The sequence below is a fragment of the Puntigrus tetrazona genome, chromosome 19 (assembly GCF_018831695.1).
Source record: "Puntigrus tetrazona isolate hp1 chromosome 19, ASM1883169v1, whole genome shotgun sequence".
In the NCBI taxonomy this organism is placed as follows: domain Eukaryota; kingdom Metazoa; phylum Chordata; class Actinopteri; order Cypriniformes; family Cyprinidae; genus Puntigrus; species Puntigrus tetrazona.
The window spans coordinates 8,248,639-8,273,388 of NC_056717.1; the positions used below are offsets into that span (position 1 = coordinate 8,248,639).

At 40.0% G+C, this 24,750-nt stretch overlaps 1 protein-coding gene across 3 annotated transcripts; it reads left to right on the forward strand.

Annotated features, from left to right (window-relative positions):
* The first annotated feature begins 224 nt into the window (after positions 1–224).
* fam49al (family with sequence similarity 49 member A, like) lies at positions 225–24,004 on the forward strand. Of its 3 annotated transcripts, XM_043218117.1 has the most exons (12): positions 225–589; positions 8,892–8,984; positions 11,867–11,947; positions 15,809–15,930; positions 17,103–17,208; positions 18,943–19,079; positions 19,369–19,446; positions 19,881–19,997; positions 20,372–20,451; positions 20,551–20,677; positions 21,896–21,966; positions 22,048–24,004. In XM_043218117.1, exons 3-12 carry the CDS (start codon positions 11,878–11,880, stop codon positions 22,109–22,111), a joined length of 972 nt encoding a protein of 323 aa, XP_043074052.1. In that variant the 5' UTR covers positions 225–589; positions 8,892–8,984; positions 11,867–11,877; the 3' UTR covers positions 22,112–24,004. The 3 variants fall into 3 exon arrangements, with proteins under 3 accessions (XP_043074052.1, XP_043074053.1, XP_043074051.1); XM_043218118.1 differs by lacking the exons at positions 225–589; positions 8,892–8,984 and adding an exon at positions 9,938–10,160; XM_043218116.1 differs by lacking the exons at positions 225–589; positions 8,892–8,984 and adding an exon at positions 12,345–12,424.
* The last annotated feature ends 746 nt before the right edge of the window (positions 24,005–24,750 follow it).

Below are 24,750 nucleotides of genomic sequence, written 5' to 3' on the forward strand. Positions count from 1 at the left end.
CCTGCTGTTGCAGCCTGAAGGAGAAGGGTTAAATCCCCCCACCCCTATACACACACAAACAAACAACGCTCGTGCAAACGTCCGCTTGCATACTCACACACTCCCGCCCCCCCCCAACCCCAGTCCTACACCATCAGTTGTTAGTTAGGGGGAGGGGGTGTGAAGGGGAGAGGCTAGCGGAGGTCTTTGTGAGAGAGAGAGAGAGAGAGAGAGAGAGAGAGGAACAGAGCGTTCTATTTCTCATAGATGAGCAGCTGCTAGGCAGGACTGTCTTGAAAGCAGAGAGACAGTGAGAGAGACCATTTGGTGCCTGAATGTGAGAGAGCGAGGGAGAGCGAGAGAGAGAGAGAGAGAGAGAGAGAGAGAGACGCACACACTCAGCGTGAGCTTGTGGTTTAAGCAGACACTAGCCGTGCGTTTAGGGAAACCCACAGTCTCAGCTCCCTTGGATAAAGGAGTGTTGTTTCTGGCCCTGCTCTTTTCCCCCTTTTTATTCTGTTTTGTTTTATTCCCTCCATCCTTTCTCTTCTTCCTTTTTGCCTGCGGAAAGAGCTGGACTGCTGTTACCTCCCCGAAACACGCCGAGCCGGTAAGCGGGCACTCTAACTATTTCTGTTTCCTGCTTTTTTGTGTGTGTGTGTGTGTGTGTGTGTGTGTGTGTGTGTGTCAGCCCTGTTCTGTGTCTCATTTCTGCTTCATCCGTTCTAATTGCTTGGGTAGAGAGAGAGAGAACGGCTAGCGCGATACCTAGGTGATGCTGTGCCGGCATCCGTTTCAGCCGGCTGGGTGCGGAAGAAGAAAAAGCGAGGGATTGGAGGAGAGAGGGAAAGGGGTGTTCTACTTTCTCAACCCCACGATCGGTCAACTGGGGCTCGTCCTCTTTCACTGCAGCACATGGCAGCATACACACGCACACACACACATTAACACAACACTCCGGTAGCATCACACGTCCTGTAAAACCAACCGTCCGCTTTAGTATAGCTAATTAACGCACCTATTAGCCTAATCAATACACTTCCTCTCGCATTAACCGAGGCCAGTGGTGCATAAGGTGGCGTCATGGGCAAATAGTCAGGGGCGCTTTTGTAGGCGCACTGCATGAGCGTTTTCTTCCTCTTTAAGCGAAGTGATAGCTTGATCTTCATGGAAATGACAGTTTGTTCCCAGGTGGCATTTGCACAGGCATTCGGCGCAAACCAGAAACCTCACAGGGCTAATTAGGCTGCATGCGGTTGTATGTGTGCGTGCTTGTGCATTGTTGTAGCTAAAAACATGTAGCATGTCAAGGGGCTGAGAGAAATGAATGAAAGCATGAATGGAGAAAAGAACCACTCCTTTTTTCGATCCTCGCTCGCTCTCGTGTACATGGCAGAGGAAATTCACACCTGAGGGGGGAAGAGAGCAGGGATTGTATGAATGAAGCCCTAAAAAAATGTAAAGACTGGTCATACATGTCAGGATATGAACGCTTTTGGTTGCCAGACCTCTGACATGACTTGAAAAAAAAATTTAAAATCAGGGTAAGTGGCTACAATATCTGAATAAAATCACTGTCCCTTGCACAAGTACAAAAGACTCTAAGCGTGTATTAAAAGAACTTGAATAACACAAAATTTGACGTGTAACCTACTCAAAATGAATGCCGATAAATGCAGTTGACAGCTAATATATGAATGCATGTATTTTATGACTACTAGAAATGATCAAAATGCTTTTTCAACAAGAAACTTTTCAATTTGACCATTAAATTATTTTTAATTATTAACCATATACACTTTACAGTTGATCACAAATATATGCTTTACATTTATATATAATCAATCTGGGGCTGAAAAGGTATTTACTTGTCTGTTGCTAGGACACTCCCTTTGAACATTTTATACGAGGCCTCTGATTGGTTGCAGCCAATGATGCAAGTTTCTCACCCCAAATCTTTCCCCTTCGCCCATGGAAACATGCCTGTCTGCATTTCTTCCTTTCCATCTCTCTACCTCCGTGTCAGAGACCGCCTGAACCTCATCTCCATCTCGCATCTCTCCATCTCTTCTTTGCTGCAATCAGATGGATAGCGCTGACCGGTTCCTTTGTTGCCTTCCTATTTCAGATAAATTGTGTAATAAAATCTGCTGCCAGTAAGAAAGAAAAATCATTAAAGTTTAATACAGTAGCTGTTCATTCTCGGCGTTCTGCTCTGTGCTGATTTGTGATTTCTGGTCCTGCGCTGGTGGCAGTGACTCTGACCCCCACCTTCCAAATGAACATTATATATGTGCTATACTGTAAGTGGGTCAGGGCAGAGAGTGTGGCATGTCATGTGTGTCTCAGGGAAGTGGCCTGAAGCTGGACAGTCACAGAGCGTGGGAATCAGGAGAGGAGGGGGCTGAAATGTCTCTGCTAACCTTGGGACAAGCTTCCACCATCACCGCTGCAGCTTCACCCATACGTGCATTATAATGCATATGTGTCAAGCTCAAGGGCTGAACAATGTGCAGAACGCCGAGAACTTTCTTTTGTGGTACTTAAAGGGGCAGCTCACCCAAAAATGGAAATTGTGACCATTTATTTCGTTTACCCTCATGCCACTCAGGGGCGTTTCTAGCATTTCATCAGTAGTACTGTGGCACAGGCCCTCTCAAATGGGCAGAAAATGAAGTCTGACGATGCTTTCAAGATCTTATTAAAAGCTGTTTTGGATACAAATGGATACAAATGGTCTATTCCTGCAGTCGTTTGTGCTTCGTCATTGACATTTGCAAGTTTTGCTTTCTACAATGATTGTTTGACCAATTTGATCAACAGAGTGAATCATTTGGCATACTAGTTCTGATTCTGAATCACTAAACGCTATCAGAAAAATTCTCACGTCAGTGTACAATAATGTTCATTGACATATAAAGATATATTTTACTGGGGTACAGCAGTACTTTAAAAGTGTGTAGTGATGCCCCTTCTTGCATTTATTTTCTCCAAAACACAAGAGAAGATATTTAAAAAAATCATTTATAAAAACGCTGGAGCTCAGACAACCATTGACTTTCAATGGATGGACAAAAAAATAAAAAAATAAAAAAATCTTCTTCAGGTATATGAAATACATGACTTGAAAGGAACACCTCGCTCTGTGATCTTCAGCTTGGTGCCGTTTATCTCCATGAGAATGCTGACATCTTTTATAAAAGGCGTAATGGATTAAATTTGAAACCTCCGTAAAACGTAAGGCTAATTTTAAATGGCCTGATAATTCTAATGAATCAAATCTAACCAAATCCAGTCAGCTGATAACCTGTGTGCTATGAAATTGCTGGATTAATGTCTACACCACTAACTTAAGTTCAAAAGACATTTCGAATCAAAAGATGAGGGATTACAGAGGTATAGTAAAGTGTAAAGACGCACATGCTATTTTTAATAGCTTGTCTGATCCCCTCTTAAAATCCCACTATACTTTCACTTTAATGACTTACAGGTATAATATTGCAAATTTTGCCAATGGATCTTATGGCATATTAATGAAGTTTCAAAAGGAAGCTTAAAAATTTGTCTCGCTAAACGAGGTCAGGCTTTTTATCAAACTTTCTTTAACGCCTATAATTAATTGAACGAATTTACAACTTCATTTACCCTCAATGTGCTTAACTGTAAGGAACGTAATTGTGATTGATTTTGCCATTTTCACGATCAGTGTCTCGGTTCAAGTGCGTTTTGGCACTAATCCTTCAAATAAATTAACCTCCATTTTCTTACATGCAAAAAGTAGCTATACAATATGTACGCTGCTCAAAACGGCTGTCACAGGAAATGGTTATAGATACTAAATAGGGTCACGGTGACCTGTTTCCACATTTTGATTTCCTACAGGCCTGAGGCGAGACCAACGGCTGAGACAGCGCTATGTGAGACGGTATGTCTATCTGCATCCATAGCATGCAGACTCACAGATCTCTTTCAGAAGGGCATGATGTGTCTAGATGAAAGTGAATAGTCTCCGAGACCGTTTTTATGCTTTCGCGTGCATTTTATGATCTGTGCATCACCACATTTGGAAATATGAGATTCGCAGAGGTACTGTATGTCTGTCAAAATGTCTAATGTCCACAGAAACTGCATAAATACTAACACTGAAATGATTAGGCTTCAACTATGTAGCTTCACTTATCAAAGAGAATAGCAAAAATGACTGTTTTCAGACAGGTTTTTCCACAATGCTCTACTGGGACACTGAGAGCCGCTGTAGGATTAAAACAAGACTGAGGCTTTTTATTTGGCAGACGGACTTTATGAAGCAGAGGCAAATTGAGTGACGGTGGAGCTGATACCCGGGTTTCATCTCCTCTTATCTGTCTATCTGCCCTGCAAAAACAGACCAGCGAGAGCAGGAAAGTGGCTGCCAGATTCCGCACCAAACGCTTTGATGAGCAATCAGAAGCTTGAGGAGCAAGTTAACACAAACCCAAATATCCTCGCTCCAAAGACACAAGTTTTTAAACTGGGTCATGTTGAAATTTCCATTAGTTATGGGTATCAAAAGCCTCATTGTGACTGAGCTGTGCGTCCAACCACACTCTTTTCTGGTGTAAATTTTTTCGTCGCTTAGTAAAAGGCATGCACAGAGGCATACATCACATACACTCACTTTCGAAAAAAAACAAAACATGAACCAAACCTCCAAGATCAAAAGTATATGGCATAGGCGGCATGGAATTAGGATGAAACATTTGTTTTGCGCAGTACATTCGGCTTAATAAAAAGCAATTAATTAATAGAAGGAACAGGATAGAATAAATCAATGCTTGACTATGCATTATTAAAAAAAAATTGACAAGGCAATTTAGGTAAAGCTTTAGTTAATTACAACAGTTTACATGAACAATGAAAAATATAAAGCATTTATTAATCCTACCTGTAGTTAACATTTATTTCAACAGGAACTAGTGAACAGTTGCATTTATATACTGCAACAAAGGTATTGCTCATAGTTATTGTTAGGTAACGCATTAACCATTAACGTAAACTAACAAGAGAAATGCTCGAATTATGCATTTTGATGAGATATGCTACCCTGGTAAAAAGGACCCACATAATGGCTTGGAGCACTGGAAATTCATGTTAGTCTTTCCAGATGGTTCTGAACTAAGACATCACACAAACACGTGTGATTTGAGCTTTATTCCAAGGAGATTAGAAAGTGTTCTTGCTATATTTAGCACCTGGTTTTGCTCCCTGACCTTGAGCAGGTGTGTTCAACACGGGGAGTGAGAAATCCAGAGAAATAGGTGAAACAGACACAAACTGGCAGGTAAACCTCAGTGTAACGCGGTTTGCTTGATGACCTGCCAGAATGGCTCATTCACACCAATGGCAGTAGGGTCTTTTGTTTTTCCTATCAGAGGGAGACGGCAATACCACAGTGCATAGGGCACATGCCTTTGTGCAGGCGGTCACTTTCTTAATGATGTTTTCTGGTGTTTTGCTGACAACACTGCTACTAAACACATCATACACTCTCAGGGGATGTTCTGGGTTTTAAAAACAAGACAAAAATGAGCCTGAGGGTAGAATTCGGTCATCATGAATCTGGATATTGCTGCTGTATTTCTATTAAGGACACAATGGAGCAAAACAGCGGTATCAAAAATCTATTCACTCCAGACAGTTCGTTTGATGTTCGCTCATTGTTTGGCATTGTGTTTTGCTAATAAGGTCCTCGAAATGTAATGCATTGGAAAATTTCGAAATCTAAAGCTTCATTTTGTGCTATAATGAATTCCACTGATCAAAAGGAATGAGCAAAACGATGAGAGATTCTCCGCGATCAAGACTTTTGTCTCCTGTCAGCCCTTGAGCAAAGGCACACAATGCTAATTTGCAATTGCCCTGCGCGCCATTCTCCGGTCTCAGCCTTTTTTCTTCCAGCGCCGCGGATGGAGAGAGCATGGGGGAGGGGTGGCGGTGGAGAATTGCTCCCGTCGATCCCTCTCCTCTTCCCGCTTCCTGCGCTAGCATGTTTTGCTATTCTCTAATATTGGTGAAGGTGACAGGGGGCCGATGATGGCCGAGCATCCTCAACCCTGTCAGCTGTAGCATTGGATTTCCATTCGTTCGCTTCATCCGGCGCTGACGCTGCCGTCTCCCATCAAGCCCAGCGGCGAGCCCTCTGTCAATACCCATTTCTCTTTGAGGACCTGCCATGCTAGGCTAATGCTATCTCCACACACTGTAGAAGCTATAATGATGCTCATTAAAAAAGTTGGACATGTCAAAGACTGGAAGTGAGAAGGATAGGCAGAGTAAAAAAGAAAGAAGATATATCACTATTATTGTTCCCTGACTCCCTTGTGAAATGGAAGTACATTTAAGCATACAGTACTTTTAATGGGATGCTTTTGGACACTTGTATGTTTATCGTAATGAACCAATTCTAACTATTAAGTAGTTGCTTATTAGCATCCATGGCTGTTTATTAGAACTTATAAAGCACATATTCATATTCTACATCCCTAATCCTACCGGACTACCTTACTAACTACTAATTAGGAGTTTACTAAGGGCAAAAGTTACAGTTAATGGTTTGTTAATAGGGAGAACCGGATCTTAAAATAAAGTGTGTCCAAGATTTCTTACCGTTTAACTGCAAATTATATTCAATGCAATCAACCTTAGGGTGTTTTTTTCTCACACACTCTATTAGGATTTAAGTATATGTTTATATTTAATTTCATAATTCTACTGTATTTAAAATACGATTACGATGTTAACAGTTGAAGGCACTGACAAGGATTTATGGTATACTAAAATATACTTAATTTCCTTTTATTTCTTATATGTTTAGTTACATATATAAATGAAAATCATAAATAAAAGACCCCCCTACCGAAGGCATATTCCTGAGGTGCCTCATTCAAGGTTAATAATGTGTTGGCTCGGAGGCTTTTAGTGTAGTTTGCATCTAATTTGCTAACCTATTAAAACCTATTGACATTAAGCCTGAATGTTCATTGTGACAATATTTTGAATAGAAAAATTGGACATATTCACAAATTTACATTTAGTCATTTGGCAGATTGAAAGAGACTTAGAAATGAGGAACATCAGAGGCAATTTATAGAGCCTACAATATTTGCGATGCTCAACAAATGTGTTTTTTATGTGCATAAATTGTAGTTTTTTGAGTTCAACAGCTTGTCACTGGGGTGGTCCCCTTAAAGGGCAATGTTGTGTCTAATTTATCCCTAAAAATCTTTATCATCTTACCCTAAAAGTACAAAAATGCACCTTTAGTTGTTTTGCACATTCATTTTCTGAAAGTGCAGTTTGATTAAAAACGGAACAGTAAATGAGATTTCATTTCATGTTGGTGACTCTAAAACAGTGCTCTTTTAAACAGCACAGAGTCTATTCTTACTAATTTCCACTTCAAAAAACAGAAATAAATGCACCGTAAGTGCAAATGGAACTATAAATGGGCTTTAAACAGAGCAAAACAACTTTAAGAGCCTTCTGAATGCAGAAGAGAACATCTGCTCCAGTTTCTCAGAGAGCTCTTTATTGTAATGCAAGTCCTTTAGATAAAGTCCCTTTGAAGTGACCGTGTCTTGCCGCAGCATTGTTAGGATGTTGCTGGCAAAGGTCAAAGTTCATTAAGAAATGCTTGACCTTGTGTTTTGTTCACTGTGACATGAACATCAGTCAGACCTGTATTGTACAAATCATTACAACTTTATCCTTTGACATTTAAACAGTCTTTTTCTACTGGGGGTGGACAGGCGTGATCTATGCACTAGGTACGCTCTCAAAGACATTTCTCGGTCCCTGGTGACCCCGGATGACCCTCTCCTCTGCACGGTCAATAAGTCTGAAGTCTCTTAACGCTGCAGTGAATTCAATTGAAGGCCATGTTCTGCTGGACCATAGTGAAACTCCACAGCATGCGTTTTTAAAAATATATTTCAAAGAAATGTTGTTCTTTTGATTCACTCTGTTCATCTACCAATCGTCTACTTCTTTATCTCTGCACATTAAGCTGTGTATTTTAACGTCTAAAATGAACACACTTCGGTGGAACTACAGTAGAACTGATCCAGGGTCAGTTTACATGGCGTTAGCGTGCTAAATGATCCCCAGATGTTATTCTAGATGAAGGAGGATCATATCAGTCATAAAGTCACTGCAGTGAGCAGATCTCTTTGTGTGCTGCATGATGCTGCACGCTGCTTCAGATTTATGACGGACATTGCCGCATAATGCATTGAGCTAACTGTTTACATGCCTCCTTATTTGGAGGATGATATTGAGTGTGTGTGTGAGATGATGATAGATCGGTGGCTGGCCGTGCCATTCAAGAAATGAATCAGATTGTGTGACCTGTCGAGTGTATCCCATGAATCCCTCCCCAGAGGTTTATGACTATATGGTCTGCCGGACTTACTGCTGTAAAACAAGCCACCCAGTTTTCAGATTTGTAACTAAATGAATGTTTCTGTGGCTGATTACTTTCTTCATTCTGACAAATGTCTAAAAAAAGGACTTAATTAGTCCCATTATTCTTATTTCTGATTGATAATTTTTAAAATAGTTTCATCAGAGTTTATATATTTTTGCATTATCATTTGCATTGGTTTGTGCTAACCTTGTTCTCAGACATGGGAATACAATTTGTTTGTGCTTTTTTTAAATACAGTAAGGAGGATTTGATGAGGTCTGCATAGCTGTAATGAAAATAATGTCACTAAAAGAAAAAAAACAATCCTAAAAGGCTTAATTGTCTCTTAAGCAAAACATGAAGAGAGATTTTTTTGGCAGGCAAAATGCGATGCCGTGTTTGCATTCTGAGCCTTTTTTCTGAAATATGTTAATCTGACCATCTCTTTATTTCTGGTTCTTTCTTTCAGGTAGCGAAGGCTGATGCTGTGATACCGCAGGAGAAACATACAGGCTCTCATTTGATGCAGTGAAGTGCTCCTTGAGAAAAAACGCAAGCAAAGGTATGGAACAAAAGAAAAAAAGGCATCCCTGTTCGTCAAGCCATATGGCACCATGACTGAGAAAAACATGTGAAAATACAAGGGGGCAAAAAAAAGTGTCTGAAAGCAACTGCGTTCTGTCAGCCCACTTCGTGACGGCGTAGATTTTCTCATCGTTTTCAGCATAACCAGCAGAGTCACAACTCCAATCAAAAATAGCCTATGAACAGATGCCATGCAGAAACATTTATAGATATTAGTTTCCATCTTTGAAGCTGTGCTTATTTAATGCAGCCTGCTATTCATCTCTTTATACAGTAACGAAACCAACAGATATTTGAAACAAAAGCTTTAGTGTTAAAGTTAAGCAACATCCTGGATGTGGCATTACAATAAATATGCATTTCCTCGGTCAGGTCTGGGCTAGTCTGAGCGGATCAGAGAGGGACAGTGTGATATTGCTGTGTAAGCACAAGTTTTTGCTCTAGTTTCTGTCTCAGACAGAATCCGTTTTTGGTCAGCCCGTCAAGCTGCCACCAGGGTCACTTCCTTATAACTCAGTACACTGGGGCTCTCTTCTCAATATTTAGGTCTGCTTTAATGAATTTGCCTCTTTTCACTTTAGCCCAAACAAAAAAAACTAACATCACATATACGTTTTCAATCAGAAAATAGCAAAAACGACAAAAGATTAGGTACTTTCTTTTACTGCGGAGGACAGTGTTATACTAAACTCAGCAGAGTATAAGTTTTGCACACAGAAAACTGCAGCTAGAAAGCTCAAGCTATTGATAAACCCCTGCACTAGTGGAAGCCAGCAGCTCTTGAACCTCGCACCCCTTTCTAAATCAAGCATATATGCACAGTGGTATCATGTAGAAACGATCTCACCAGGTTCTTTTAAATTAAGCCCTGCCTTTAAATAGCTGTCAGAAAAAGAGAAGTGTGAAAAGAGCAGAGCGATGTTGAATGCAGAGCTGCAGAGGGGAGCGTTGGTAAGGCTGAGAGGGTTCCTGTGGGGCTGTACGGCACCAGCCCGCATTAAGACCGACTCTTCACAGCTGGGTTCAGGGACAGCTCTGGAGGTGGAGTACAGCGGAGGAACAGACTCGGATAGGAGCGGAAAACTGAAAGGGCTAGCGCAGTGAGGCTTTATTAAGGGAAGTCGGAAGAAGGAAGGCAAACATTTGTTGGTTGGTAAGTAAAGGACAGTCATATGCGTCAGGCTGTATGCTTTTTGTTGTCGCGACAGATAGGGCAGATTAATTATTGGTTGACAGTTTCAGGTTTTCTGTGAGCTTTGGAGAGGTGAAAAATTGAGGGGTCAGAGGTTTCAGTGAAATCTTCTGTTGGAATGAGGCACAAGGGAGGCACGAGGGATGACACTAGATAGATGGATAGATGGATAGATAGATGGATAAACTGACAGACAGGCAAATACAGAGACAGACAGGGACAGACAGACAGATAGATATATGGCAAATACTGCCCATAGAGCAATTTTGAATTGAACTAAATAGAGACAGACAGGTAGACAGACAGAAAGACAGAAACACAGGATCAGACAGATAGATAAAGACAGACAGACAGATAGATAGATAGATAGATAGATATAGACAAACAGATACAGATAGAGACAGACATATAGATAGATAGATAGATAGACAGAGACAGACAGATAGACAGAGACAGACAGACAGACAAAGACATATAGACAGACAGAAAGACCGTTATATACTTCAGACTAGGATTTGGCTGGTAGATGATGAAAGCCTGAGATAAAGTACATGCAGGAGAGGCAATGTGGTCCAGCCATGGAAACAGGGCTCTACTGGTGGTTGCCAGGAGACAGGCAGAGGGGGATATATTGCCTCTTAAGTGATAAACAGGATGAGAGGAGCCATCTTTGCGTTGTGTGCCATAAGCGAAGGATATGGCTTGATATGAAAGATTTAAAAGCCTAGATATGAAACAGCCCGATTCTTATTTCGAACACTGCCAATGTGAGCATTTGTGTCTCTTGGGAAATGCCATGATAGGTTTTTGTGTTATCATAAGTGCCACGATAATCCAGCTATTTTATTCCTTGAATGTTTTTATATACTTGTCAGTCCAGAATTATTTCTCTAATGCAAGCATTTGCTTGCACCGTTTGGTGTCCATACACCAACTGCAGTTGATATTTAGTGCATGCAAACTGATTTAACAAACAAACCGGTTATGTTCACGGTACAACATTACATTCTGACCAAATGCAATGCATTTTGTTTTGTCATTGAGTTTCCATTTATGTAACGTGAGGCTGATAAGCAAAGGCCATGGTGAAATCTTAATAGTCCAAAATTCCACTTCACGAAACTGATCATCTATAAACGTGTCAAGTCAAATAGCATTTTAGTCACATCTGGTTAGAACAGGCAGACCTCAGCTAAGAGTTCGTTTATTATTACCATGCTATTATAAGTTACCGAACATCTTAAGTCACACAATGCTAGATCACCCCCAGAAGGGGTTTATTCCTGCTTGTGCAGTTTGTGTCATGATTGTGGAGTTATTTCTGCTCTTTTCTTGTTTTGTATCAAATGCTGCATTGCAACAAACAGCATGGAGGAAAAAGACTAACATAATACTCACGTCTTTAAAGGCATGCATTCATTTTACCACGCTGCCATAACAAAGAGAAGTTGAATTATTTCAGACACAAACTGCTTTTATTACAGTCTATCAACCCTATGAAAAAAACTAGCAACATTTTCTAGCATTTCCCAGTCTTTTATCACATCGTATGACAACATCCAGTGTTTTTGCTGTGAAAATAAGCACTGACAGTCTAGGAGTCTTGCTAATGAGTATCATCTAGGTTGTATTTCTTTGTACTGTATGTATTTGTCTTCCTTGCCCAGGTTTGCCGGCCATGGGGAACCTCATTAAGGTCCTTGGCAAGGATTTAGAGAACTGTCCTCATTTTTTCCTGGATTTCGAAAGTAAGTTTTTCACCGGTGTACGGTGTGTGTACGTGTGCTCGGATGTGTGTATGTGTGTGTGATCGGAGATGGAGGTATCAGGGCTGGAGCAGGTGTAGACGCAACCTCTAGGTGGATTAAGACAGGCTCAAGTTTTTTGTTTTGCTTTCTTCACGGTTGTGTTGACTCGTTTCCATTCACGTATAGAAAGAGAGCAGGAAGAAGGAGTTTCAGTGTGATCATGTGACCCTATCAACATCACTCGAGAATCTCGACACCTAAAGCCCATCCCACACCCTATACGCCCCGACCCCCATCCCAGACTCCACGCACATTCACACGAACACACACCCCACACCAGACACACGTCTGCTACATCTCCCATGACCCACGCGCTTCTCCCTTCTCTCTGTTCCAGGGGGATCATGGGAAATCTCCTGAAACTGCTGGCTTGCACCGAACTTGAGCATGGCCCAATAGTTTTCCTTGACTTTGAACGTGAGACCATCAGCTTCTTATGTTTTGAGTTTGCTTTTCTTTCCCGTTTGATCACGGTTCCTCCTCATTCGCTGTCCTCTACATTTTCACTTCCTCCGCCATCCCTCTGTCTGTGCATCAATGCCTGGCATTCAAGGGTTTTTCGGTGACCTCGATTTGTGACGTGACTTTTTTGCGCTCCTCTCCAGGTCGGCTGCGATCCTCTGAACTAAAGGTCGTCGTACGAATGCCATGCTTTTTTTTTTTTAGCAGAGTGGGATGGAAAGCATAATCACATAACACTTAACTTAACTCCTCTTTTTCGTCCAAACCTTTGCAGACTTCCATAATCTGTTCCTGTGTGTCCTGTGCATCTGGATGTGTGTGTGTGTGTGTGTGTGTGTGTGTGAGTGTGTGTGAATGCATTATTAACCAGTCTGAAGATTTAAGGAAGTGGGAATGGAAGCTGCCTATTGAAAGGGGAGCCTCAATTTCCTTTTTCTCTGATGTCGTGTTCCCTTTTAACCCTTACCTAAGCACTTCTCTCCCTCCTGAGTAATCCTTCCTTTTATGACACCTCTAACAGCTACATGCCTAACATCTCCTTTTTTATGGAGGAAATAAAACTCCTGTCCCTCAAGTGTGAGAACCCGGAAGACTTGGAGCGGTTCTTGTCCAGTCTATAACATAAAATATAGGCTGTCCTTCCTCTAAGAATATTTCAGTGCTTTGGAGATGTTCTTGAAGTAATGCATTCATCTGTAACACATTATAGGGTCAATGACATAGGCTAATTTTTCTTTCAGTTATATTGATCTGAACACACCTCTTGTATATATGACGGACATATGTTCAGTTTCTAAATATTCTATGTATTTATTTTCAAAAAAGTACAATAATTATAATATTGTTTAATTGCTTCTTAAAAAGCAATAAGACAATTGTATTTAAAAAAAATGTACGCATATAACTATTTTAATTAACTGCTAACTTATTTTAAAAAATTAAATGATAATTATTACTTGGATTATTACTCGCATGTGTAACAAAAATATGTAAAAGTACTTTTCTTTATGGTTATACCACACATACTTATAGCATTTTTTTAAATGAAAATGGTATAACAGGCAGACAGACATAAGCTGACATGTGTGTGTTTTTAAGAGGTTGTTGTCATTGACACCTATAGTAGAATTTATTAAGAAGTGATATCAAAATATTGAACACAACATGCAAAAAAACCAAACAGGACAACAGCCGCTCTCCCGATCTGTATATAGTTATTTTGTGACAGTGAAACAATGATCACCTGTCTTACACCGCACTGGTTTACATTTCCTCACTTCTGAAATGGGGTTAGTGTGCCACTAATGGCATTCACGAAAATTCAGTAACTCAAATGCAAGACACAATGGCGCAGTCTTTAAAGCTCCAATACATGTGATTGACCAAAAGATGTGTGTGGTGCGCAATAAAAGTGTGCAGAAGGGAAAGCAAACTTTCCATTGCTACTGTAGCAGTGACGGCCGTCTCCGGACTCTGTTGTTTGAAGATCACAGGCAGGATGAGCAAACAGACCCGGAGGTGACACGACTGGGAGGAGCCACTGGCAATTACACCGAAGTGGAGAGCGTGTGTTTGTTTGTGCTGAAGTATGTTTGCTCAGCTGATGGCACAAACAGCTGTGTGTGTATTCAGTCAAACACTGACAGAGAAAACGCATCAAGGACCTTTGATAGGGTTAACTGCTTCTATTTACATTACAGCCCGTCTGTTTGGATGCAGGATAAAGAAGCATGCTTGTAAATCAGGCTGAGACGCCACTGCTTCACAGATCACTTACTGTACAGGGGCTTGAGAAATAGAAATCTGAGCTAGCAGTTAACATCGTTTCCCAAAATTCCTCCTGCTGCAGTTTTTACGCAATGCACACCATGCAGAGGTTATTTGTTGGCGTTTATGGTTCCATTAAGAACCTTTAACATACATGGAACCCTTCCATTCCACGAAGGGTTCTTTATAAGATTTTTGAAACATTCCTCACACTACATGATCAAATGCGTGTTTTTCTACAGCTACAGAATCTACAGCACAGTGACACAGAAGTCACTTTCAATCCAAGCAGAGTTCTGTTGGTCAGCGAGGCCAATCTGTGTGATTGTGTGATATCCGCTTAGCGATTTTTGCTAAATTTACGATCAAATAGATTTCGACTGAAATGGCCAGATTTCACCCAGAAAAATTGTGTGAGCCACTTAAAATAGGAATAGTTCAAATTTGGCGAACTTTTACTCATCCTAGGTGTAGATGAGTAACCAGAACAGATTAGTAATGTAGCATTCCATCACATGCTCACCAATAAGTAAATGGGTGCCGTCAGAATGAGAGTCCAAACAACATCACAAAAATCCACACTCCAGTCCATCATTAACATTTTGTGAAGAGAAAAGCAGCATTTATAAGACACAAATCCATCATTAAAATGATAAATAATCCACATAATCTTCCTTCAGTAAAAACGGCTACATTAAAATCCACTTATATATTTGCTTAGTACTCTTATGGGCTACTATCATTTGTAAACAGATCTTAATATGTCACTCTTGATTTAGACAAGCTGATTTTTTTTTTAAACAGGAGAAAACATCAATAACAGAATTATTTCTTACAAACAAACCTTTCAATTTATGGATTACTTATGAATTATTAGCTATTTGGTCCCCTTTTGTACGCATTGCATACCCTATGGTTAAAACCCAAACGCTACGTAGAGATGTCCAGCAGAAGATGATATTCTGTTTGCTTTCCTGACTGCTCTCATCAGCTTATTAATCAAATGCCTGATGCTTGAAAGCTGACACCACTCTTTAAACCCATCCCAGCCTTCGCCAGCAACTCCATATGGAGCTGCTTCTTTGGCCGTGGCCTTTCATCGACATTTCCCACCAGAGCTGTTAATATCAGCCCTAACAAATCCTGATACACACCGACACAACCCAAATCCTCCTCATGTACTTCTGACTCACAATAACACCATCATCATTACCAGATTAATCCATATGGATTTATGGTTCCTATCTTCCAAAGCTGGTTGGAAAGCGCTTTCCCCCTCTGGGTGCCAAAAGATGATGATAATCCAATGTTAGCACCAAATTAACTCACACCATGAAGCTTTCTTGTAATCATTGGTCCAGCTTTCTGATGTAACTCTGACCGGTTAAACGCAATCCAATTTATCCGAAACATAACCCATCGGGACAAGTAGAAATGATACCAGTGCGATAGTGTGATAAAGGTGATCTATAACTGAGTTTGTCCGCAGAATTGAAACAAAACTGTGTATGTTTTGAGCATTTATGTCTATCTCTGACGTTCTGACCGTCTTCATCTGACTTCTGCCCACAGATGCTCAGCCTACAGAGGCAGAGACAGCCGTGTGGAACCAGGTTAGCGCTGTGCTGGAAGAGGCCCATGGGATACTGGCGGAGTTACAGTCTTACAATGGAGCAGGACAAGAAATAAGAGAGGTAGGGCTATTTTTGCATGTATTAGTTGTGCTTACCTTTGCAAAACCTTCTGCTACTATGTTAGATTGCTCTGGGTGGTTGCTAGGGAGTTCTGACTTAGGTTGCTTACTCTTCTGAATCAAATACTGTATTTTTTTTGACTGTTTAATCATATATTGTAATATTGTAAGCCTGATTAGAAATAAAACCAGAACATGTCTCCTTTAAAAGTTGCATGTTTTGATATCATGCATGTATAGCGCCGTGGTTGTGGGCAGTGCAAATCACTAAAGAAAAAGTAGACAGACAAAACTACCATTGCCTTTTGTTCACAAAGGCTGAATTTCATAAATAAATACAGTAATATTAAAATATATATTACTTTAATTGTAAGATTTTTATGCAACCCAAAGGTTGGCATTTATATGACTTGAAAAACTGTGAAAACATTAATATGGCGAAATATTTTACAGTTTAAAACAGCAGTTTTCTATTTGAATATTTTAAAACGTAATTTATTCCTGTGATGCAGAGCTAAATTTTCAGCATCATTACCCCAGTCTTCAGTGTCACATGATCCTTCAGGAATCATTCTAATGATGATTTGCAGCCGAAACATTTCTTAGAACAATTGTGTTCCTTTTTATTTCCATTGAAAATGCGATTTAAAATAATTTTTCAGTCAATATGAAGATAAAAAAGAACAGCATTTATTTGAGATGGAAAGCATTTGTAACATTGACAATGCATTCTCACTCAAAGTAACTGCATTAACACTGCATATGAAATATCTCTCTGTAATAATTCAGCAATGCAATTGAGTGATCACATATTTTTGTGTAATGACTGCTGAACTGAATATTACATGCTGATATGATGTTACTCTCATGCACGGTGATCATAAAATGACTAGAAGCTCAGAAGCAAGAAAACAAACACTGCGGCCGAAAACTAATCCAAAGTAACTTTTTTAAAAATTAAATTAAAAGACAAAAAAGCATTAATTTGAAGTAGCTTATGGTTTGAGCAGTATCCAATCTACACTCTTCCATAAACAGCAAATGTGCAGCACTTACTCAACTGCTGAATAAATCACGCAGCGTAACGTTTAAAGCCTACAGATGACCTTGAGTTTGCAGTCAGTGTAAATGAAGGTTGTGGATTGAGCTGCTCTCGCTCGTCCTTCTCTCCAGGCGATCCAGAACCCCAACGACCTCCAGCTGCAGGAGAAAGCCTGGAATGCAGTCTGCCCCCTAGTGGCCAAGCTCAAGAGATTCTACGAATTCTCTCTCAGGCTAGGTAAGTGGGTGGCCATTGTTTTCCAATTGTCTTATTTTATAGTCATGTAATGGGCCCTGCGTGCACGAGTCGTCCAACGCGCTGACCGTGTGTATAACGAGTGCTGCAAGCATCCGTTTCTGTCCTCCTCTGCAGCTGACCTCGTAAAGAGTTGGCATGGCAACCGCGGCAGCAGAGCGTAGAGGAGGCTGCGTTCCTGCCTCCCATGCGCGCTGACAATTCAGCGCACGGTTCGCAATAGTCGATCAGCTGCCTCTTTTTTCACAGCAGTGCTGACTAGTGAAAAACGCAGATCTCCGGCCAGACAGATAACATGCAGATAAGCTTCTCCCTGCCAAGGTATGGCAGTGACTCATGAGAAAAAGAGGCCCCACCCTCCTCAATCCTGCTATCCGCAATATCTGGTCCTTGGCTGATAGAGTCAGGTTTCTCGGTAGGCCTCCTGATAAAACGTATCAGCTTCTTATTTATAGTAGGGCTGCTGCATATTTAATGAGAGGAAAGGATAGTTCCTCTGGAGACACGCTTAGGCATACTAATGACATTCAGACATTGCTTAGCTCTGACGGCGAAGCTGTACCTCTTCTGGTCGCCAAACAAGAAAACAACTTTAAACAGCACAGCACAGACCCGCAGCATCAATTCACCATCATAACGCAAACTGCTGATGAAATGTCTCTCTGGTCTTATATTTCATGTATAATGATGATCAAACTAAATATTTCACTGTCACACGTGACCATATTCTGATGCTGCTTTCATATAGCTGTCATACACAGAACTTTAACATTTATTGCAATCTTTGATAGACGACTAGCTTTAGTATTTCTGAGATTCAAGAACACCAAACACTGAAACTTGGATGCACTTACAATGTATTAGGGATATATTAAAAAAAGAAAGAATACATTACACAATTATTTAAAGAGTAATTGTTAATATTTACCATTATTATAGAAGGCATATTCCTATGATTCAAAAATGAATTTTCGATAACGATATACAAAAAGGAAGTTAAAGAAGACTTCCAAGACTGAGTACTTTTAAATGTCTTCTGTGTAATGTTTTAACTTGTACTTGTAATTGTTTTTCGAGATCTGATTTTATTTACGAATTTTGGATGTGGAATTTGTGTTTTTGTGTGAAATTGTATGTGCTGCTGTCTTGATTAGGTGATTTCCTGCTTAAATAATTGGAATAATAATAATAATAGTAATAAAAAAAGGGGTAATCGCTTTCAATATTTCACAAATATTTATGAATTTGGTACAGCCAGCTGGTCATTTTATTCTCTATTAAAGCACTGGTTCGGTTATTAAAAGACTATTAAAAGCAGCCAGAAGCATGCATTAATAATCGGGGTCATATGCTGCAGTTGGAAGTCATTAACGCTTGCATCAGCTGCGGCTTCCAACGTTCTCCAGTATCCAGGCAACACTGACGGGATCACAGGTTCTTACGATAAATTGCAGCAATTACAAAAATACAAAAGAGAAGCATTAGAGGTAAACACAACGGTATCCGTCGAGCTGGTAACCATGGAGATCAAATACACACATTGCAGTACATTATGCAGGTATGCTGTAAGGTTGACAAATCAGATCAAAAGGCCAGAGGTGTGATGATACAAGTCTTTGGAAATCTTGAAGGGCGACAACAGCATTCACTTTGAATTCGTTTGAAAGAACAAAACTGTACGGGACAATGAAACGTGTGATCGATGCGTGTTTGCAGAGAACGCCCTGCGCAGTCTTTTGGAGGCCCTCACTAGCCCACCTTACGCTCCCATGCAGCATCTGGAGAGAGAGCAGGCGCTCGCCAAACAGTTCGCAGAGATCCTGCACTTCACCCTCAGCTTCGATGAGCTCAAGGTGAGCGTTTCTCATACGAGCTCAGCTGAAATATCTAGATCTGCACTCAGTTAAGACCCTCACACTTAAGTTCTCAGTAATGTTGGGTTAAAACGTCTGAACAGCAACACTGTTAGCTGCGTGGTCCGTCTCCAAAGTGCACCCTTGAGAATGGACATCTAGGAAATAAATCTTCACAGTTGGCTGTGTGATCCGCCTCAACATTTCTCTTATTCATTCCATATTAAAGTAGCAGTCAACAGTCTGCCCAGAGAGAGCCTTTGACATTTCTAAATCCTGTCTTCACTAGATGACAAACCCAGCCATACAAAACGACTTTAGTTACTATCGGAGGACCATCAGCAGGAATCGGCTGAACAACCAGCAGGTAAGTTCAGCTGAAATTGATATTTTTACACACTAAAAATATTTTTTTTCTCAGACAATGCTAGAGAGATTCACAGACAGCACAAGTTCACACGCTGAATTAAACATGAAATTCTGAAGTAGAAAATCTGACAAAAGATGTCATTCACTTTTGGTTAAAGTTGGTGACTTCGTTTGAATGATGAAGCTTGTTAAAACTCGCAGACAGTGAAGCTCGTGTGATCCGCCTCATGACACAGTTTTATAGTTTAATCCATGTGTTAGCAACCAGCAGTTTGAGCTAATCATCGTTAGTGTGAACGCCCCTGAAAGCATGTATAACCGTTATAACCGTTATTATAATTGTCTGAGCAGGGAGTGCATTTATAAGGGAAGGTCAATATGTCACTTAATTAGTTTAATCATCTGATGCAATATTTTACATTTGCATTGCAGTTAGAAGCTGAGAATGAAGTGAATAATGAAATGGCCAATCGGATGTCGCTCTTCTACGCCGAAGCCACACCCATGCTCAAAACTCTGAGCAATGCCACGACTAAGTTTGTGTCTGAGGTAATTCATCATTTTCACTCAATCTTCTGCTCATGTGGGATAGTTTTGTGAGCTTCTTTCTTCCGTCAAACACACAAGAGATTTTAAAGAATATCTGCACCAAAAGAAGTCAATGGCAAATGACGACAGAATTTTTGGGTAAACTATGCCTTCGTTGAAGAGTAGCCTATAACCAAACATGTCAGTGAGAAAATAGTTTGCATTGGTCTCAAGTTTTTACTTTTAGATATTACATCCAAATACATGTTAACGTCAGTTTTAATTTGTTCAACATCAGGTGTTTTTCTAACCATTTGACTTCCTATGAAATGGAAAAAACTGAAAAGTCGCCCTCTAGAGGCTCGTACGGGTGTTCATTTCTCTGCGTGTTGCAGAACAAGACTTTGCCAATCGAGGACACCACAGACTGCCTGAGCACTATGGCCTGCGTGTGCCGTGTCATGTTGGAGACTCCGTAAGTTCAGCAGATTCAAAAATAACAAGAAAAACTAATGTCTATTATCCAGAATACATGCACATTTTGCTTAAAGTGGTCACTATTTCCTGTCCAAAGGGAGTACCGGTGCCGTTTTACTAACACAGACACCATGCTGTTCTGCATGCGTGTGATGGTGGGCGTCATCATCCTTTATGACCATGTTCATCCAGTGGGTGCCTTTGCCAAGACCTCCAAGATTGATGTAAGAAATCACCTTATCAGTTTTACTGATAAAGAAACTGTGACATATATTCAATGCACCATGAGACTACTTGGTTTAGAGTCAAACTGCAAAACTGGAGAAGTTTAGTATAATTAATTGACATGTTTTTATCTGATAAAATCTAATGCAGTAAAAACACTGCGTTTTAAAAAAAAATTGAATGAGGCTGTTTTTGGAAATATATAAATGAACCACTTTCTTAAACGCAGTTCACCCTGACATAATTTACTCACTCTAATGTTGTTTCAAACCTGTATGACTTTATTCATTCTGTGGAAATAAATGATGTTAGACAGATTATCCACTCTTTTCCATATAATGAAAGTGAACAATGGCTAAAATGTTTACCTTTATCAAAAATGATTCTGAAAGAATGTCAATAGATGTATTATAGCTTTTGTGTGATATAGCAACAAGAAACAAGTCTCTTATGCTCCCCAAGACTGTATATATTTGCTATTATAATTGTATTACGGAAGGTGATTTTCAGCATCGTTATTCAATCCTTCAGTGTGTTACATGATCCTTCGGAAAACCTTCGGTCATTAATCACTTACCCTCATGTCGATCCAAACTCATAAAAAGCTTTGTTCATCTTCAGATCAGAAGTTAAGAGATTTAGGATAAATGGGAGGCTTGTGGTCGTCCCATAGACAGCAGAGCATACAAAAAATTATCTTGTCATTTCACGATGATACGTTTCAACCACTGACGGCGGATGGAGTACGCTGGTGATGAATATATTAAATTAGAAAACAGCTACTTGAATCGTATTAATATTTCACAATAGTACTAGTATTTTTTATTTACCAAATAAATGCAGCACTGGTGAGCAGAAGAGCCTTTTTTTTTAATCCAGCAGATAAATTTAATTCAGTTAATCACACAAAAGCTATTGTACGACTTACAGCCACAGGTCACGTCGCCTGCTTTTATGGTGTTTATTTGTGGCCTGCATGTTCATTTTATAGAAAAAAAAAAGCAGCCCCGAGTAATTCTACCTAGTATATCCACACACTGCAGTGCTTCTAAATCTAGAGCAGCGCTAGAGGGGTTTGTGGCGGATCACGTATGCTTTTTTTATTTTATTTTTTTTTTTGGATGTGTGGTGGGCGTCCGTGATCACAGTCAGGGGTGTGGGACAGAAAAGGGTGACCTTTCTTTTAAAGCTGCGTTTCTGCATGCGTGCGTTCGCAGATGAAGGGCTGCATCAAGGTGTTGAAAGAACAGCCTTCAAACAGCGTGGAGGGACTGTTGAATGCACTGAGGTGAGTGCGCCGCACAACACCTCCCAAATGTACAAGCGCGCAAGAACGTGCATTGACTAAAGACTTCTCCGTTTCATCCAGGTATACAACAAGACATTTAAATGATGACAGCACCTCTAAACAAATCAGGGCCCTGCTTCAATGAAAGCGAGAAAGAGCGACCCCAGAGAAAGAGACTTGACTGTCAGAGAACAAACGACGACGACTGGCAAACCTCTGAAACCTGTTTGTTTACAAGAGCATAATGCAACTTGATCTCAAATTAAATAAGATATTCTAGAAAAGAGAAAGGAATATGAAAATAAATAAATATATATATATATAGAGAGAGACTGTTGATGGTTCATCATGTTGTGTCATTTTATAAAAGCAGGAAAAAAAAAACCAAAAATAGAGATATATATGTATATTAAAATTCAGAAAGCAAACAAAACTACCCGATACAAATATACAGAAACGTATTAAGCTTTTAGGAACCGAATTAAACCCGCGATAGTTAAAAACCACCAACAAAATGGTTCACGTTCCAAGTTACTTCTGAGAGTATTTTTGCACACTTGAAAAAGGAAGCCCACTCCACAGGAAAGACTTTAACGTGGCTTGAATCAGTGTATAGTTCAGATCCACTTTCATGCGTTTTCGCCTCATCATCCTCGATTATTCCCAATCCGATGCATTCTAGGAATCGTGGGTTTCCTGATAAAACTGCAGTCCACGGCATTTCCTCTTCGGCACAAAGTCTGTTACAGAATAAACGTAAAGATCACCTACTTGAGACGCATCTCAAACGCATACTATACCCATCTAGCTGTATATATATATTCGGAAAGCACAGGATAGTTTTGTAAAGAAATTAAGCGTTTTTTGTTAGACTTCTTCACTAGTGCTGTACAGCAATACTCTACCGAGGCGACAACTGCGAACGCGATCATTTGAAATGCCTTCATGACAATGTAAGAGACGTCGGATGATGCTAACAGCTCTTTTGTGGAGGTTAAAGGCCAGTTGTACATATCATGAGACGAACAATCCTTTAAATAGCTCGATATTTTTTTTTTTTTCCTTTGCTCTTGTAAAGTTTGGATGCTAAACAGAGCGAGTAAGCCATGAAACCGTAATTCAGACGCAAACACACATTCTGCCCTGTGCCATAGCTGCTTCCCATTCAGAGTCCGCATATTACAAACGCCGTCTGCAGAAAGCGAGGAAGAAATGAGCCAAATCACACCATTGTGAACGACGACACAGCGATGTGGATTTGCTTTCCTCCGTATCCAAAAGCAAATCATTGCCAAACGAGACTGCGACATTGCCTTTTAGATAAATAGAAGTGGTGCGCTGTGTGACGTCCGAGTGATTCGTTTTGTCATGAACACAAATCTAAATCTTGAGATACGTTATGTACACTCACACACTCAGAAAACGACAGACTTGAAGCTGCAGAACACTTGGTGTAAATAAGAGGAGTTTTCTTGTGGAATCTTACGAGGCCTAAGCGGATGTTCAAGTAGAGATTCTTTCTGTTAGAATCGCAGAGTTAAAAAAAAAAACGAAAAAAAAAAAAAACTAAACGTACAAACAAAAAAAAAAAAAAAGATGTGGGTTGAAGAACAAAAGAATGAATCAAAGATTACCGCGAAAAAACGCAGTGCTGTATTTTGGGTGTCTCTCGCCATTAGTCGAACTTGATTTGATCTCCTAATACGTTTTCTATATGGAGTTCTGTTGCGAAACAAAAGCTCTGTATGAATATATAGATGGCATGCTGTAAAAGTTCAGACAAGACTGTAAATACGGTGTTTTTATTCATTTTTAATTGTTCGGTGAATCTGAATTGGGTATGTGTTGTCTCTAAGAAAACCATGCGTTTTGGCTTGGACCATCAGACTTGCCGTAGACATTTGTTCCAGAACTTCAACTTCATATCAGCGGGGAGTTCAAACAGGGCAGGGAGGAGGGTGGGGGGGAAGGGCTGTCCATTCGCTTGTTATTTTGTACATTTTGTGCAAGAAATAAACTTGTCATTTACTACATTCAACATGGTGTTTTGTCATTGACTCGAGCTGCTCTCTATTCTTCTCACTGAAGGTTATTTCACTTTCTGCATCAAATGAAGCACAGTATGTTTTTCTCGTTAGGTTAAACAAGGTTAGTCTTGTGGATAACGAAGCTTTGACCTGCACTGATTGAATGAGTTGCTGTCCATGGTGCTGTTTTCTGAGAACGCATCCCTGCAAAGATGGACGATTTCATTAACAGTTCAGGGAATTAATGCAATACACAATTATCAATGCAATAACGTCATGCATTTGCAAAAAACTAAACACGTAGGCATTATATTTTCATGCAGGCTCAGATACACATCATTAAATCATTAGCCATTACATTACGGGAAAACATGCGATGATTAAAAGTTTGGAGGTATCTTTTTTTCTTTAGTAAGGATGTAACTTATCCAAACTCAACAATCAAGACATTTTACGTAAATGTTACATGACTTCACAAATGCTGTTCATTTGAAGAATACTGAAAGCAGTATCATAGCAGGACGGCCGTTTTCAACATTTAGAAAAAAAAAACATTAACAATCAAATCGTCACATGAATGAGATTTCTGAAGAATCACGTGACACCAGTGACTTGAGTAATGATGCTGAAGATTCATCTTTGCCATTATTCAGCATAAAACACGCTGGAGAAACGCTGTAACTCATGTTAATGAAGTACTATTAAATGCCCCCCTGAGAGATGGAGGAAAAAAAATCTTAACAGCATTTGCATACTG